This window comes from Chelonia mydas, chromosome 1 (genome assembly GCF_015237465.2).
Source record: "Chelonia mydas isolate rCheMyd1 chromosome 1, rCheMyd1.pri.v2, whole genome shotgun sequence".
Classification (NCBI taxonomy): domain Eukaryota; kingdom Metazoa; phylum Chordata; order Testudines; family Cheloniidae; genus Chelonia; species Chelonia mydas.
In genome coordinates this window covers 81,690,518-81,707,330 of record NC_057849.1, presented here as the reverse complement: position 1 = coordinate 81,707,330, position 16,813 = coordinate 81,690,518, and the positions used below count along the sequence as shown (strand labels likewise).

General features: G+C 42.3%; 1 protein-coding gene across 7 annotated transcripts in view; it reads right to left on the bottom strand.

The window, feature by feature from the left end:
• NDFIP2 (Nedd4 family interacting protein 2) overlaps nt 1-10,030 on the bottom strand; it is a 66,211-nt gene extending 56,181 nt beyond the window's left edge. For 2 of the 7 annotated variants that reach the window (XM_043534430.1, XM_043534426.1), the window contains exon 1: nt 9,793-10,015. In XM_043534430.1, the coding sequence (XP_043390365.1) occupies nt 9,793-9,828 (36 nt within the window). In that variant the 5' untranslated portion in view covers nt 9,829-10,015. Of the gene's footprint in view, nt 1-9,792 lie in introns of all 7 variants that reach the window. The other 5 variants (XM_043534436.1, XM_037895692.2, XM_043534422.1 and 2 more) reach the window with 5 other exon arrangements.
• Between the last annotated feature and the right edge of the window lie 6,783 nt (nt 10,031-16,813).

Below are 16,813 nucleotides of genomic sequence, written 5' to 3'. Positions count from 1 at the left end.
AGTCACTTAAGAACTTGGATTCAGAGACTGTTGAAGTGATAATCTCACTTTTAACAGCAGCAGCTTCTTCTGCTGGTGTAGAAAGAATATTTTCTTTCCTTGGACTAATTCATTCCAAATGGAGAAATCATTTGGGACCCGAAAAAGCAGGAAAGCTTGTTTTTCTTTTCCAGAACAAACAGGAAAATGAAGGTGAAGACAACTGAGTTAGCTACAGAAGCCAATATTTTAAGTTTCTCATGTTGACCTGGCTGACAGTCTATTTAATTTTTTTTTTTTTAATATTTCTTTTAACTATTTTAGTTAATTTTAAAATCAGGTTTTTGTTAAAAAACTGGAATGTTTAACTAAATTCAAATGCTTGTTTTGTTAAATTATATATTTGCTGTTGAAGAAAAAAATCCAGAATACATAATGTTGTTGTTTCAATTAAATAGAACAATTTAAATGTCTGTCTGGTGATGTTCTCCTAATACAACATGACAAGAAAATCCTCCAAATATTAATGATTAAGCTGTTGAATTGGAGACAGATATTTATGAAGTCATTGGAAGGTGAACTGTGTCAATTACCTTTGGTAAATGAAATAACTAATCATTCATTTTCTGATATAGCTGTAAAACTAATCTGAAAAGTTTTCAAAATAAATCACTTTAAAAATGTATAGTGTGTACCTTCTGAAAACGAAGCCTACATCTCTGAGTTGTAAAGAATGTGTGTTAAGGTTATAACAACCAACAAGAATGCACTTTTATGTAGAAATCTATGATTAAATTAAGTCCTCCTGACTAGTGATTTAAATCAAATCCACCCTGCATAGAACCATCACCTTTGAAAAGATACTAATAATTGAGAAAATATATGGTATGTCACAATGTTACACTTTATCATTTTTAGCCAACGGGTTTGCCAGTCAGTATTAAGAATACTTAATCACCAGAAAATAATTTGGAAGAAGAAGAATTCAAGCCTTTCACAATTATCGCTGGTGTTATTCTTTTAGGTGCACTCATACCTGACTGTGACATATTAGATTGTAAGCTCTTTGGGACAGGAACTGTCTTTTTGTTCTGCATTTGCACATCCAGCACAAGGGATCCCGGTCTATGACTGGGACTTCTAGGCACTACAATAATACCAAAAATAAGGTATGATGCAATCATAAGGAAGTAGTGGACCTTATCTTTCACAATGACCCAAGGCATACATTGGCTCGTTATTGAACAGATTGGCGATTCAAAAAGGAACTGGAGGTCAATGAGCACTTGCATTTCACAATAAAAAGTTTGGGGAACATGAAGGTGAGAAACCCAGAACAGTGGAGGAACTCAGAATTATTTTGCTTCTTGGTTTATATTGTTCAATTTACTGGATTAGTCAAAGTAGAAGTGTACCAGTCCATTTGCCTGATCTGTCAGGTGTACATGGTCAAGCTAAGACATGCATTACCTCAAGAATATAAACTAATAAGTTTACCATGCATATAAAAACCATGTACTTTAATTTTAGCTTACAGATGAAATTATGTACACATCCAAAAGTTAAACAGCAGGTCAAACAGAATCTGCTGTTTATATTTTAAAAAAGATTTAAAACAGCACCCTCTGCCCCATCTGAGGTTATATCAAGAGGAAATTTGATAGCTATCTTCCTCCATGCACTAATGAGAGGGTCTTTTTCAATTGTGGGGTAAAAAACTGATTGAAGTTTCTCAAAACAAAAAATGTACCTACTCAGGCCATTAAACAAAAAAGATGTTTTTACTTGCAGCTGGAAGTATTGTCCATTCATGGTTACACCAACTAATTTTCTCATTTTTAAAAAGGTACTCTAGGTATTTCAGTTTTTAGTACAGTACTAAATTCCAGACTGAGCTAGTATGAAAGAGGCCTGTTCTTTGAGGGTACAACTCATCTCACTGCATTAGTTCTTCAGTGCTATACAACATGGAGCTTAAGGGGGACAACAGTCTTGCACAAGTCCACTGCACTGAAGAAAATTTCACCTTCAATGGACAGTGGATTTATACTCATTAAAAATGTCAGTATGACTGACTGTCTTAGGCATTACAATGAAGACAGTAAAGGTTGTCACTGGGATGTGACAAGGTTTCATTGTTTTTAAACAGGCATTTAAAAGCAAACCACTATCTTCAATTTACGGTACAGCAGACACTCAATAGTAGCAACATATCAGTGTCCTTTCACTATGTTGCTCTTAAGTGGCTGTTGCTCCTAGGGAAGAGAGGGGATGTCAAGAACTCAAAGAAACAGTAGGGAAAAGCTTTCCAGGGGAAATGTTGCTTGTAAGCAGTGGTTGCTCTTGCTTGTTTGCAGCAACACCTTGTATCTACTGTATCACAATTGCGTCAATGGAAAAAAAAAAAAACAGTGGAATATCATTATATAATTAGCTTGATCTATTCAGTGATACCAGTCATCAGAAGGGTCTCCAAGATTGACAGGATCAAAATTGCTAATGTAAAAACAACCTCAGTCTCTCTCTCTCTATAAAATAAAGCAATAAAAATGGAAAGCCAGTATCTTTCTCTGGCACTCAAATTTTAGGCTCAGTGCCATGGGGTGCTGGGGTGAGGGAGGGAAAGAAGAGGAGACTTGACTAAGGCTTCTCCCGAGTTTCTTGAGTAGGTTCACTTTCATTTCAGTGCATGCACGCTGACAACTGAAGAAGCTGAACTAACATTTATGTATTTTATTATTTCTAACATGTGGTATTTTAATTAGTTGCAAATATAGCCAGAGTTTGCACTGGAAGCATGTTTTAGAAACCAAAAACCCTACAAGCACTTAACATACTGTAATGATACAGAAAGATGCACAATTTCACAGAATGGAAAAGATGACTGAGAAAATTTAGCATGTGAAGAAGTTGGAAAGAAAGTTTGTTTAGATCGATATCAACTGCATGCAAAGGGAAAGAATGACTTTTTTTATCTTTTAATGCACTATGGATGGTGTTAGGTTTTCTAAATCACACCTCCCTCTACTGTAACATCAAGAGGTTCAGACGCATGTACCTTGCAGAACAATGATCTTACATTTATACAATGACTTTCATCAATATAGATAAGTTATTTAGAAAATGTAGAGAGTAATGAATGTGTTTACTACTAGGGTAAAACACAGCCATCATCAGTAGCCTACACCCTGCACAGCATCCCGTACTTAGAGCCTGACATCCCACACACATGACCTAGCAGCCAGAGCATCATCCCTAATTCCCACACGTGGTTTTATGTGACTCCGAGATGGCAGACTGCAACAGGTTTTATAAGCTAAATGGAACCTTCCTAATAGAGGGTTCTGCTTTGGTTAAATCTCCTGGCTTCCCACTCTATGTGTTGCAAGTGGGGAAGGCATGCTCATCAGGGACCACTGAACCTCATAATAACTAAGGGGTGCTCATGGGCAGGTAGGGGGGTGTAACTGGACATGAACATGGTCAATTTACTTATAGCTGAAGAGGAAGACAGAATGAACCATGTTACTTTGCCTTGGGTCCCACAATAACCTCGTTCTGGATCTGATGGCAACTCTTCAGTAGTGAAAAAACATTGCTTGCCCAAAGATAATCAAAGACCTTAATTAGTCAAGTACTATGGGTAAAATTTTTAAAGATTCCTCAAGAGACTTAAGCACTTATGTCCCACTGAGTGGACTTGCAGACTCTAATGTTTCACATAGTTTTTTTATATAATTCTACATTTGTAAATTCAACTTTCATGATAAAGAGATTGCACTACAATACTTATATTATGTGAATTGAAAAAATACTGTTTCTTTAGTTTTTTTTTTTTTTTTTACAGTGCAAATACTTACAATCAAAAATAAATATAAGTGAGCACTGTACACTTTGTATTCTGTGTTGTAATTGAAATCAATATATTTGAAAAATGTAGAAAACATCCAGAAATATTTAAATGGTATTCTATTATGGTTTAATTATGCCATTAATTTTTTAAATCGTGCGATTAATTTTTTTAATTGCTTGGCAGCTCTAGTTTCTGTATATTTGCAGTTAACTACTCTATTTCTACTGTTCTTCTGCAATAGGGACCAAAATGTCATTAAAAAAATAAAAACAAAAACAAAAAACATTTTTCTGCAGACATACTTGAATAAAAAAACTTCAAACAATGAGACACCTGGATAATAGTATCCAAATTAAAGAAGGAAACGATCATACAAATAAGAAGTTGGAGGAAAACTGAAGAAATGTATCATTGCTGTTACAATTCCACTAGGTTTCAGAGTAGCAGCCGTGTTAGTCTGTATTCGCAAAAAGAAAAAGGAGTACTTGTGGCACCTTAGAGACTAACCAATTTATTTGAGCATAAGCTTTCGTGAGCTACAACTCACTTCATCGGATGCATGCTGTGGAAAATACAGAAGATGTTTTCATACACACAGACCATGAAAAAATGGTTCTCTCCCCCCACCCCACTCTCCTGCTGGTAATACCTTATCTAAAGTGATCACTCTCCTTACAATGTGTATGATAATCAAGGTGGGCCATTTCCAGCACAAATCCAGGTTTTCTTCCCCCCCCCCACCAAAAACCCACTCTCCTGTTGGTATGTAGACTCCCTCCTCAGGCCCTGCGCTACCAGCACTCCCAGCTACCTTCGAGACACCACTGACTTCCTGAGGAAACTACAATCCATCGGTGATCTTCCTGATAACATCATCCTGGCCACTATGGATGTAGAAGCCCTCTACACCAACATTCCACACAAAGATGGACTACAAGCCGTCAAGAACACTATCCCCGATAATGTCACGGCTAACCTGGTGGCTGAACTTTGTGACTTTGTCCTCACCCATAACTATTTTACATTTGGGGACAATGTATACCTTCAAATCAGCGGCACTGCTATGGGTACCCGCATGGCCCCACAGTATGCCAACATTTTTATGGCTGACTTAGAACAACGCTTCCTCAGCTCTCGTCCCCTAACGCCCCTACTCTACTTGCGCTATATTGATGACATCATCATCTGGACCCATGGAAAAGAAGCCCTTGAGGAATTCCACCATGATTTCAACAATTTCCATCCCACCATCAACCTCAGCCTGGTCCAGTCCACACAAGAGATCCACTTCCTGAACACTACAGTGCTAATAAACGATGGTCACATAAACACCACCCTATACCGGAAACCTACTGACCGCTATTCCTACCTACATGCCTCCAGCTTTCACCCTGATCACACCACACGATTCCTTGTCTACAGCCAAGCTCTGCGATACAATCGCATTTGCTCCAACCCCTCAGACAGAGACGAACACCTACAAGATCTCTATCAAGCATTCTTACAACTACAATACCCACCTGCGGAAGTGAAGGAACAGACTGACAGAGCCAGAAGAGTTCCCAGAAGTCACCTACTATAGGACAGGCCTAACAAAGAAATAACAGAACGCCACTAGCCGTCACCTTCAGCCCTCAACTAAAACCCCTCCAACGCATTATCAAGGATCTACAACCTATCCTGAAGGACGACCCAACACACTCACAAATCTTGGGACACAGGCCAGTCCTTGCCTACAGACAGCCCCCTAACCTGAAGCGAATACTCACCAGCAACCACACACCACACAACAGAACCACTAACCCAGGAACCTATCCTTGCAACAAAGCCCGTTGCCAACTGTGCCCACATATCTATTCAGGGGACACCATCACAGGGCCTAATAACATCAGCCACACTATCAGAAGCTCGTTCACCTGCACATCTACCAATGTGATATATGCCATCATGTGCCAGCAATGCCCCTCTGCCATGTACATTGGCCAAAATGGACAGTCTCTACGTAAAAGAATAAATGGACACAAATCAGATGTCAAGAAGTATAACATTCATAAACCAGTTGGAGAACACTTCAATCTCTCTGGTCACTCAAATTCTGATCTCAAAGTGACTATCCTTCAACAAAAAAACTTCGAAAACAGACTCCAATGAGAGACTGCTGAATTGGAATTAATTTGCAAATTGGACACAATTAACTTAGGCTTGAATAGAGACTGGGAATGGTTGATTCATTATAAAAAGTAACCTATTTCCACTTGCTTATTCCTTTCCCCCCCACTGTTCCTCAGACATTCTTGTTAAACCCTGGATTTGTGCTGGAAATGGCCCACCTTGATTATCATACACATTGTAAGGCGAGTGATCACTTTAGATAAGCTACTACCAGCAGGAGAGTGGGGTGGGGGGAGAGAACCATTTTTTCATGGTCTGTGTGTATAAAAACATCTTCTGGATTTTCCACAGTAAGCATCCGATGAAGTGAGCTGTAGCTCACAAAAGCTTATGCTCAAATAAATTGGTTAGTCTCTAAGGTGCCACAAATACTCCTTTTCTTTTTGTGGCACCTTAGAGACTAACAAATTTATTAGAGCATAAGCTTTTGTGGGCTACAGCCCACTTCATCGGATGCATAGAATGGAACATATAGTAAGAAGACACACACACACACACAGATAAATTGGAAGTTTCCATACAAACTGTGAGAGGCTAGTTAGTTAAGATGAGCTATTATCAGCAGGAGAAAAAAAACTTTTGTAGCGATTATCAAGATGGCCCATTTAGACAGTTGACAAGAAGGTGTGAGGATACTTAACATGGGGAAATAGATTCAATATGTGTAATGACCCAGCCACTCCCAGTCTCTATTCAAACCCAAGTTAATGGTATCTAGTTTGCATATTAATTCAAGCTCAGCAGTTTCTCCTTGGAGTCTGTTTTTGAAGCTTTTCTGTTGCAAAATTGCCACCCTTAAATCTTTTACTGAGTGGCCAGAGAGGTTGAAGTGTTCTCCGACCGGTTTTAGAATGTTATGATTCCTGATGTCAGATGTGTCCATTTATTCTTTTGCGTAGAGTCTGTCTGGTTTGGCCAATGTACATGGCAGAGGGGCACTGCTGGCACATGATGGCATATATCACATTAGTAGATGTGCGCGTGAACGAGCCCCTGATGGTGTGGCTAATGTGATTAGGTCCTATGATGGTGTCACTTGAATAAATATGTGGACAGAGTTGGCATCAGGCTTTGTTACAAGGACAGGTTCCTGGGTTAGTGTTTTTGTTGTGTGGTGTGTGGTTGCTGGAGAGTATTTGCTTCAGGCTGGGGGTCTGAATAGAGACTGGGAGTGGCTGGGTCATTACACATATTGAATCTATTTCCCTAAGATAAGTATCCTCACACCTTCTTGTCAACTGTCTAAATGGACCATCTTGATTATCACTACAAAAGTTTCTTTCTCCTGCTGATAATAGCTCATCTTAAGTTGCCTTACAAGCTGTGAGAGGCTAATTAGTTATCTGTGTGTGTATTATATATAATTACACACACACACAAATATCTTCTTACTATATTTTCCATTCTATGCATCCAACGAAGTGGGCTGTAGTCCACGAAAGCTTATGCTCTAATAAATGTGTAGTCTCTAAGATGCCACAAGTACCTCTGTTCTTCTTGCAGACACAGACTAACACGACTGCTACTCCCAAACATAGGAGAGAAAGTTACATAACACCCTGATCTACTTATGGGACTTAGTTTGCAACTCTCACCCTCCCCTGATACACTTGCAAATACAACCATTAAAAAGCTGCATTTTTTAACATTTTTTAAATATATTTGTATTTTTACCCAAAAACGATGGAGAAAGTTTTGTTCTTTTAATATTTTGAATCTTCAATCAATTCTTCTGTCAAAGAAATAAAGCAAGGAAATGGTTGGAGTCAAAGTTCTTACACAGAACAGTGTGTGTTGAGTTAAAAATTTAACATAATGTTCATTAGACTGAACAAAAATGATCTTTTTGAAAAACTTTTTACAGGGAGTTGATGATCTACGTCCTCGAAAGCCACAGAAGTATTAATTATTCAATCAACAATAGTAGCAGAATTAATTCATCATCCCAATGTATTTATCAGAAAAGATATCCTGGAGTCACAGCAAGAGGAAACGTGGGGGAGAAAACAGCTCAAAATTAGAGAGGGAGAAAAGAAAAGAAAAGAAATCCATGTTTACTATTCACATACCAGGAAAAAAAAAATACACACAAATGCAGTTATGGTACTGGTTGGATTTAATGAGCTTACCAACAGGAGTGGGAGGCTCACAAAACCAAGTATTAGAAAAGCCTATTACCATCTTAAAAATAAGATAAGGTACTTTCATGGCAAGGTGCTAATATTGTACAGTGAATCTAAAACAGTTTTGGTTCTTCCACCCTTTGGAGCCATTACAGTATATGCACAATTACATGAGAATCCAGTGGATAGTTGTCAGGTCTGCGTGCTGATGATCAGAATAAAATATGTCTGAAACAGTCATGGTTCTTCCTAGGACACTACAATAGCACTATCAAAATAATCTCGTTAGTATATACTACAAATTAAGCATGCTATTCTCACTGTGACCTAATCAAAGTTCAGTGCACACTCTTTTAATGTAAAAAAGTTTAATGAAGTTAATAGCAAATATTGCTATAATTACAAAAATTCATTTACTTAAATTATCTGAAAATGACTACATAAAGGTTATGTGGTGAGCTACTGGAAATGAACGCAAGACATAGTTCAATTTCACTCATAGAAACTCCACAATATGCATCCGATGAAGTGAGCTGTAGCTCACGAAAGCTTATGCTCAAATAAATTGGTTAGTCTCTAAGGTGCCACAAGTACTCCATTTCTTTTTGCGAATACAGACTAACACGGCTGTTACTCTGAAACCCAAAAGGAGACTCATCCAAAAATCGGGGCACCTTATTCATACGCAGATGTATCTAATGAATAATACAACTTCAAACTCCTACTACACGAATTACACTTTCAACAACTTCCGCCCTCTGCCAATTCTGTTCAGATTACAGTATGCTGAGAAGGTTAAGCCTATTTCAGACCCTGGAGCAATGGGGCATTTCAAAAGGAAGGGGCCCATATGAAGAATGCTCTACCAACAACCCTCTCCCCTTTTCATAAACGAGGTTGATCAAAATGCAAGGCCTCTGTTGAAATTCCCCCGTCCCTCTTCATTTCCCTTCCATGTTCAATTCCTTCCAGGCAGATGTAAAAATAAGTCACTAATCTGACGTTCACTCCCCCTTTGGATAAACTTTTGTCGAGCAACGGTTGGAAACATCGGCCTGCAATTTAACTTTCAGAAGCACTGGAGCCACCCTCCCCTTTCCCCCTCCAGTCTCCAAAATCGAGGCCGTTCAGGAGCCAGGGGGAGGGTGGCCCAGCTCAGTTGGGCAAGGACGACCTACGTGCCAGGCACTCGGCCGCCGAGGCACGAGAGGGGACCAAGGTTAAGCGCTGCGGAGCCGCTTCGCTGAGGTCTCCGAGCGGCCCCACCCTCGCGGAAGCTGTGAATTACCCACCCCCGGAGCCCCATACAGCGCCCCCAACAAGCCGGGCTCCCCGGCGCCCCTCCCCGCGTCCCGCGGCAGCGCCCCGGCCGCAAGACAGCACATCAACGACACTGACCCAGGCCGGCTCCGCCGCGACAGGCACCCCCACGGGGCGGGTTCCCCCCCCCCGCCCGGCCGGCCGGCCCCCCCCCCAGCATGGGGCGGGAGCTCCACGTCCCTCCACACCCGGGGCAGAGAGAGGCTCGGGCAAGGGCCGAGCTCCCCGGCTCCGGCCACAGGCCCCGCAGCCGGGGAAGTGGCCGCTGTGAGCTCCCCCCGGCCCCCGCGCCGGCCCCGCAGAGCCGCCTGGGCCGCGGCGGAAGGAGCCGGGCCGGTCACTCACCACTTGGTAGCGGCTGGCGGGCTGGTGGTGATCCATCCCGGCCGCCCGCGGGGACAGACTGGCGGCGCGGCCCAACCCCGGCTCCTCCTCGCCCGCTCTCCCCTCGCGGCTACCGCCCTGGTTCCCTGCCGCCGCGGCCGGGCCCTGCCTTCCCCCTCCGGATGCGGCTGCCTCTCAAGCGGAGCCGGCCTCCTCGCTCCGTCACCACCGCCCCACCCGCCTTCCGGGGGCGGGGCGCGACAGCCACTTCCCTGCGGAGGAGCACGGAGGTGAGAGCGACGCCGCCTCCCCCGTGACGCACATAATAAAGGGGGGCGGGGAAGGACGCACGTCGCCCTCGGCCCCCTGTGTTACACACCAACTACTCTGAAACCAAAACACCTGAGCCCCTCACACCCCTGTACCCGGCCGACCCCTCACACACACCCTGTGTCCCTCCACGTCCCTTACACACCCCTGTCCCCCCCTCACACACACACTGCTGGGCCCCAGGCCAGCTCCCTACACACACCTGTTCAAGCACACACAGCCCTCTGCCCCTTGTAGAGGCCAGCCCCCTTCACACAGATGCATACATCAGTGCCCCTCACAGCCTAGCCCTTTACACACACACCTGTGCCACAAGCACACAGACCAGCTCCTTACTGTGCTTCTCAGTCCAGCTCCCTACATGTACACATCTGTACCCTTCACATACAGGGTGACCAGACAGCAAGTGTGAAAAATCAGGACAGCAGGGGGTAATAGGAGCCTATATAAGAAAAAGCTCCCAAAATGGGACTGTCCCTATAAAATCAGGACATCGGGTCACCCTATTCACATACATCAGTGGCCTATATAGACACAAACCTGTGCCCTTCAGAGCCTAGCCCTCTGTCACACACACACACTTGCTTTGTGGTTTCTGAGCCTTTGGTTTATACTGGGATTGCTTGAATTTTTATTTCCTGCAATCATGAGGGCATACCTTTTTTAGAAAAATGAAAGCTGAGATGTTCACGTACAGGTGCTGGGGCTTTAAGAAAGACACCAATTATTGTGACGGTCATGGCTAGAGTTGGCAAGGTTGCAAATATGTGTGCTGCGCTGGGAGTCATGCGGCATGGCATGCCGAGACTGACCCTGTAGCCCAGCCATCCCCAGTCCTTTTCATAACAGTCACACCCACGTGGCACCCCCTTCTTATCTAGGGTTGCTACCTTTTCCAAGGCTTTGGGGGTGTGGGGGGGAAGAGATGTCCTGTAATATCTGTAAAGGTACTCAGTACATACTGCCAGTTGTCCAGTTTTATGGGCTCAGGAGTAGCATGGATGTCCTATTTTTTGGAACCTCAGAGGTGGCAACCCTACTTTTCACGGGTGCTGACTTTCTAAAGTGCTGAGGAGCACTTGACCCACAGCTCTGCCCCAGGTCCTGTCCCCCACCCCTCTTCCCACCCCCGCCCAGCCTCTTCACTCCCAGTTCCGCCCCCTCTCCCACGCACGGCTGCATCCTCGCTCCTCCCCCCCAGAGCCTCCTGCATGCCATGAAACAGCTGATCGTGCAGGTGGGAGGCATTGGGAGGGGGTAGGGGGAAGCTAATAGGGGGGCTGCCAGGGGGTGCTCAGCACTCACCATTTTTTCCCTGTGGGTGCTCCAACCCTGGAGTACCCACAGAGTCGGCACCTATGCTACTTTTAAACAGGATTTGCACTGCCTCCTCTCCCCAGTAGTGACAGGGCACAAAACATGTTTGGTTTCAGTACAGTTTGTCCAGGTTACCTCCACTAAGCACTGGATTCTGAACAGAGTGAGGGAGAGTCCGACTTAGGTGTTTCACACCCCTATATCTCATGCAGAGGGGGTCCTGGATCTTGTGTAGTCATTCACACCTGTACAACACCATCCTAACAGAATTTTCCATTCACACATGCTACCTACCACATTCCAACACTTTTTCCCACAGGGGTAAATGACTACACAAAGTGTGAAACAATGGAAAATTAAGCCTTTTTCCTCTTGTAGAGAAAAGATTTCTCTTGCACATACCCGCATGCATTCACCTTGACCATGCCAACCAAGAACCATTTCTAATATCAGTTGTGGAGAAAACATGTTGGACTGACCTGGGCAAATATGATTAATTTTTATGGTGTAGGCCCAGTTGCATAAAATCACTGTTTTTAATTACAGCCACTTGCTGACCTTAATCATTAAACTTGAATTATGGAAAGCTAAATTCGTAACTACCAAATTGGAAAGCTAGATATTGGGACATTAGTGGAGAAAAATAGGGACTTCCCTTTTAATTCTAGTATTATGCACTGGTCTAAAGACTCTGTAGAGGGACAGAGTTGAAAAATAATAGGGACTGTCTCTCATGAATACTTGGTGCCCATGTTAATATTTTAAGTGGGAGATTTTCAGAGGCTATGTCTACACTAGAGATCTTACAGCAGCACAGCTGTACCAATGCAGCTGCACTGCTGTAAGATCTCTCATGTAGCCATTCTATGCTGACGAGCTCTCCTGTCAACATAATAAACCACCCTGCAATGAGCGGCGATAGCTATGTCAGCAGGAGAAGCTCTCCTGCTGATATAGCACTTTGCACACTACCACTTATGCCGACAAAACTTATGTTGCTCAGGGGGGGTGTTTTTTTCCCCTAAACACCCCCTGCCCACCCGAGCAACAAATTTTGCCAACATAAGTGGTAGCGTAGACATGGGCAAAGACACAAAGGACAGATGCCCAGTTCCCACTGAGTCTTAATCAAGGCCGTATCTGCCCTTCATGCCTTTAAAAAAAAAAAAAATCTCACCATAAAGCAGTAGTTCTCAACTTTTTCCATACTACGACGACTGCACGTTAGAACAGAAGATATTTTGAAACAATTTTCCCAACCAGCCATAATGAAAATGGAGGGTGATCGTGATCTCCAGGCCAAGAACCTGTGCATAAATAAATTCCTCTTACATTGTCACGTCAGGTTATTACCACCTATTCTATTGTTTGTGGTAGTCCTCATTCAGGAACTTTGTCATTCATCAGGGGCCTTAACAGCATGAAAATGAAGTTGAGACTAGAGTCTAGTTTAGAAATTGGCTAATGAGCTTATTTTCCTATCAAGATGTTCTTCTCCTTCCTCTTCACTTCCATGCGTAACGAGGATTTCTGTGTTTAACTACTCTAGCCTAAGAGAAAGATTTAGTACTAAAGGTCATGTTATTGACTTTATGAATAGTGTATACAGACTAGTGTGTTGAGTTTAGTGATTTGACTGTCAAATCACTGAACTACACTACCAAGTGTCACAGGGAAGGGCTATTCAGCTTAGGTTTAAGGTTCAATATCTCCTGCCTCTGTGCCATTAGAAGCACGCTTTATGGAAAGGAGTTTTACGTGTTCTAATGGGAAATTTAACATGGTTGGAATTATTAATATTTGAAATTATTAATACAAGAAATCAAACACCAATTTAACCATAAAATTTATTAAATCCAAATGGTATTTTATGCAATTGCTGTAAACATGCCTTAACTAATAAGCAATTTGCTAATCCAAACAGTCACAAAAAACATTTATAAACATTTGATCAAGATACTTACAAACGGCTAAACGCAGTGGTACTTAGACCCATATTGGTCAGCTCCAACATACTCAAGCAGGTATTAACAATGAGCTCTTTAAGAGTTTAGTTTTTATACTCTTAAAAAAAAAAAAGAGAGATATAATTGCCATTATTGTCTTCAGCTAAAAACCAGTTTGAGACGGTTCACCCTTATTTCTAGTCTTAATCCAGATAAGATTTACAACCTTCTTTCTTCCCAATGCCTTTCCTCCTTATTTCTTCCTCTCCCTGTGTCTGACCAACATCTTTTTTATTGCACCTGGGTTCATATAGGAGATAACACTGGTCTGTGGGGTGGGAAGATCCATGTTGGTTCCTTTTAAGAAAGATAAAAATTTTTGTCTTATTGAAAATCATCTGCAGTCACCCCTATTAGTCAAAGGCCTTTTTTTTTTTTAAAAAAAGAAACTTTGCCTTATTTCATTAGTTATTCTTTGAACCAGACATCATCCCCAATTCATTTCTTCTGGCCTCATCACTTATTTTCAAGGCCTTCCTTCTTCTTGCTAATCAGGGCCTTTCTTTACAACACATTTTTTCAACCAAACTTAAACTAACTTTAATTCTTATCTGGGCTGGAAGATATCAGACTAACTTGGTGGGTATTTATATTTAAAAATATTGTGGTTAATTTTATATGTAATTTAAATTTATTATGGAATGTCAATAGCCACTCCATGGAGAAGATCAGAGCGAGCTTCCCATTATAGGATTGATTTGTTTCCCTTAACTTCTCTAAAAGAAAGCACTGTTCCAGACATTTATAACTTTTACATCTTACCCCAGCATAGGATTCTTCTGGGATGTCTGATTTTAAAAATAAAAAACAGAAGAGGAGTTTTAAATTGATGTTTTGAAAATTGCATCTGAACTTCGCTTTTGACATTTTTTCTAACTTTTGTAAGCCTGTCAAGCGATTAAAAAAAAAATCATGATTAATAGAATACCATTTATTTAAAATATTTGTGGATGTTTTCTACATTTTCAAATATAATTATTTCAATTACACAGAATACAAAGTGTACAGTGCTCACTTTATATTTATTTTTGCTTATAAGTATTAGCACTGTAAAAAAAAGTATTTCAATTCACCCAATACAAGTACTGTAGTACAATCTCCTTATCATGAAAGTTGAACTTACAAATGTAGACTTATGTACCAAAAAACTGCATTCAAAAATAAAACAATGTAAAATTTTAGAGCCTACACTCAGTCCTACTTCTTGTTCAGCCAATCGCTCAGACAACCAAATTTTGTTGTGTATTTGGTTGTCGTGGTAATAGAATCTTGTTGTTGCTCTGGCAACTGAGTTCGATTATTAGGGGATAGCCCAGCCAGTTTTGGCTGGTTTGATCAGTTCAACGTGTGGCAATAAATGGCTGCTTTTAAGGTTCATAGCTCTGTCTCAAGTGATTTCTTCCTAAAACTGCTGCCCCCCAAGGATACAACAAAGTGGCGACGAGGGTGGGATTCCTGTGCTGCCCCAGCAACAGAAGGAAGTAGAAGTCAAGTTACAAAAAACCAAACTTTTTGCTGTTGGAAGGGGAGAGAACTGGCTTGTTTGCATTGACTGTGCAAACTGAAACTAAAACCATGGCTACACTTACAGCGCGACTGGAACCTTTTGAGGAGACTGTAGTGCAATGGCACGTATATACTGAACCTTTTGTTGTTGCAAGTGACATTACAGAAGAGAAGAAGGTGCCAATATTCTTAAGTGTTGTAGGGGCTAAGACCTACTCCCTGCTATGCAGCTTACTACACCCTGTTAAGCCCGAGACCAAATCTTACAGTGACATTGTGGAAATTGTGGGGTCCCATTTTTCTCCAAAACCATTGGCAATTGCTGAAAGATATAGGTTCCACAAAAGAGACCAAAAAGACGACGAAACGGTTGTAGAATTTGTAGCAACTTTGAAAAAGCTTGTGGAACACTGTAAATTTAAGGAGATTTTAAATGACGCCCTACGTAACAAGTTAGGGTGTGGCCTGCACAGTGAAGCTGTACAGAAGCACCTATTGACAGAGGCACAGCTTACCTTACAGAAGGCTGTTGATATTGGAGTCTCAATGGAACTGGCAACAAGGGAGGCACAATCCATCAGTGCATCCCCTAGAGTGCATAAGGTGTCAGAAGAACCTACCCACAAAACTGTGTGGAGTCAGGAATGTTACCGCTGTGGTAAGCCAGGTCACCATTCATCAGAATGCTGGTGTAAGGACCTGGTGTGTCGACCCTGTGGCAAAAAGGGACACACTGAGTGTGCCTGTAAACAAAGGAAAAAGAGGCCTGTGGTCTGGCTGACCAAAAGGGGAAATCTGCATACCCTAGAGCAGACCCAGGATGACCAAGAGGAAGAGCCACTCCACGTTTTGTCTTTGGCAGTGGGCTCACATGAATACTGGGTAACCCCACTGTTGGACGGCAAACCTATACGCATGGAACTGGACACCGGTGCAGCCGTCTCGCTGGTCTCCAGGATTGTGTATAAAGAAAAGCTACAGCATCTTCCGCTTCAGGCAACAAAAACTGTTCTGAAGACGTATATGGGAGAAGCTGTGCCCATATTGGGCACTATTGATGTTAAGGAGCTCAATGGAAAGGCTCCTAAATTGCCACTGTTTGTGGTGAGAGGTAATTACTCAGCCTTAATGGGTAGGTCTTGGCTTAGGAAGATCCAGCTAACCTGGGCAGAAGTGCACCTAATGACTGAAGAAGAAACCAGCCTGACCGCTATACTAAGGAAACATGCTGCTGTTTTTGGAGAGGATCTGGGAAGTATGAAGGTAATCACTGTCACATTGAACATTAAACCTGACAGTCAACCAAAATATCTGAAATCCAGAACTGTGCCATATGCCATCAGGCCAAAAGTTGAAGTGGACCTGGACTGCCTGGTCACAAATGGAGTCCTAATACCAGTTACCCATAGCCCATGGGCTACTCCCATCATTCCAATAGTGAAGAAAGATGGCTCCCTATGGATTTGCGGTGATTTTAAAGTTACTGTCAACCCAGTGTTGTGTGCAGAGCAATACCCACTTCCCCGCATCCATGACTTCTTCGTGGGCCTGGCTGGGGGACAAAAGTTCAGTAAGGTTGATCTGAGTCAAGCATATTTACAGATGCACGTCGATGAAAAGTCCCAAGAGCTGTTGACTATTGTGACACATAAAGGTCTTTATCGATACTGTCACCTACCCTTTGGAATCATGTCTGCTCCTGCCTTGTTCCAGAGGGCTATGGACTAGATCTTATGTGGCTTGCCAGGAGTCCAGTGCTATCTGGACGACATCCTGGTCACTGGAAGGAATCAGGAGGGTCACCTAAAGAATTTAGAGGCTACCCTACAAAGACTGGAAGAGTATGGCCTACGAGTCCGTAAAGACAAGTGTGAATTCTTTCA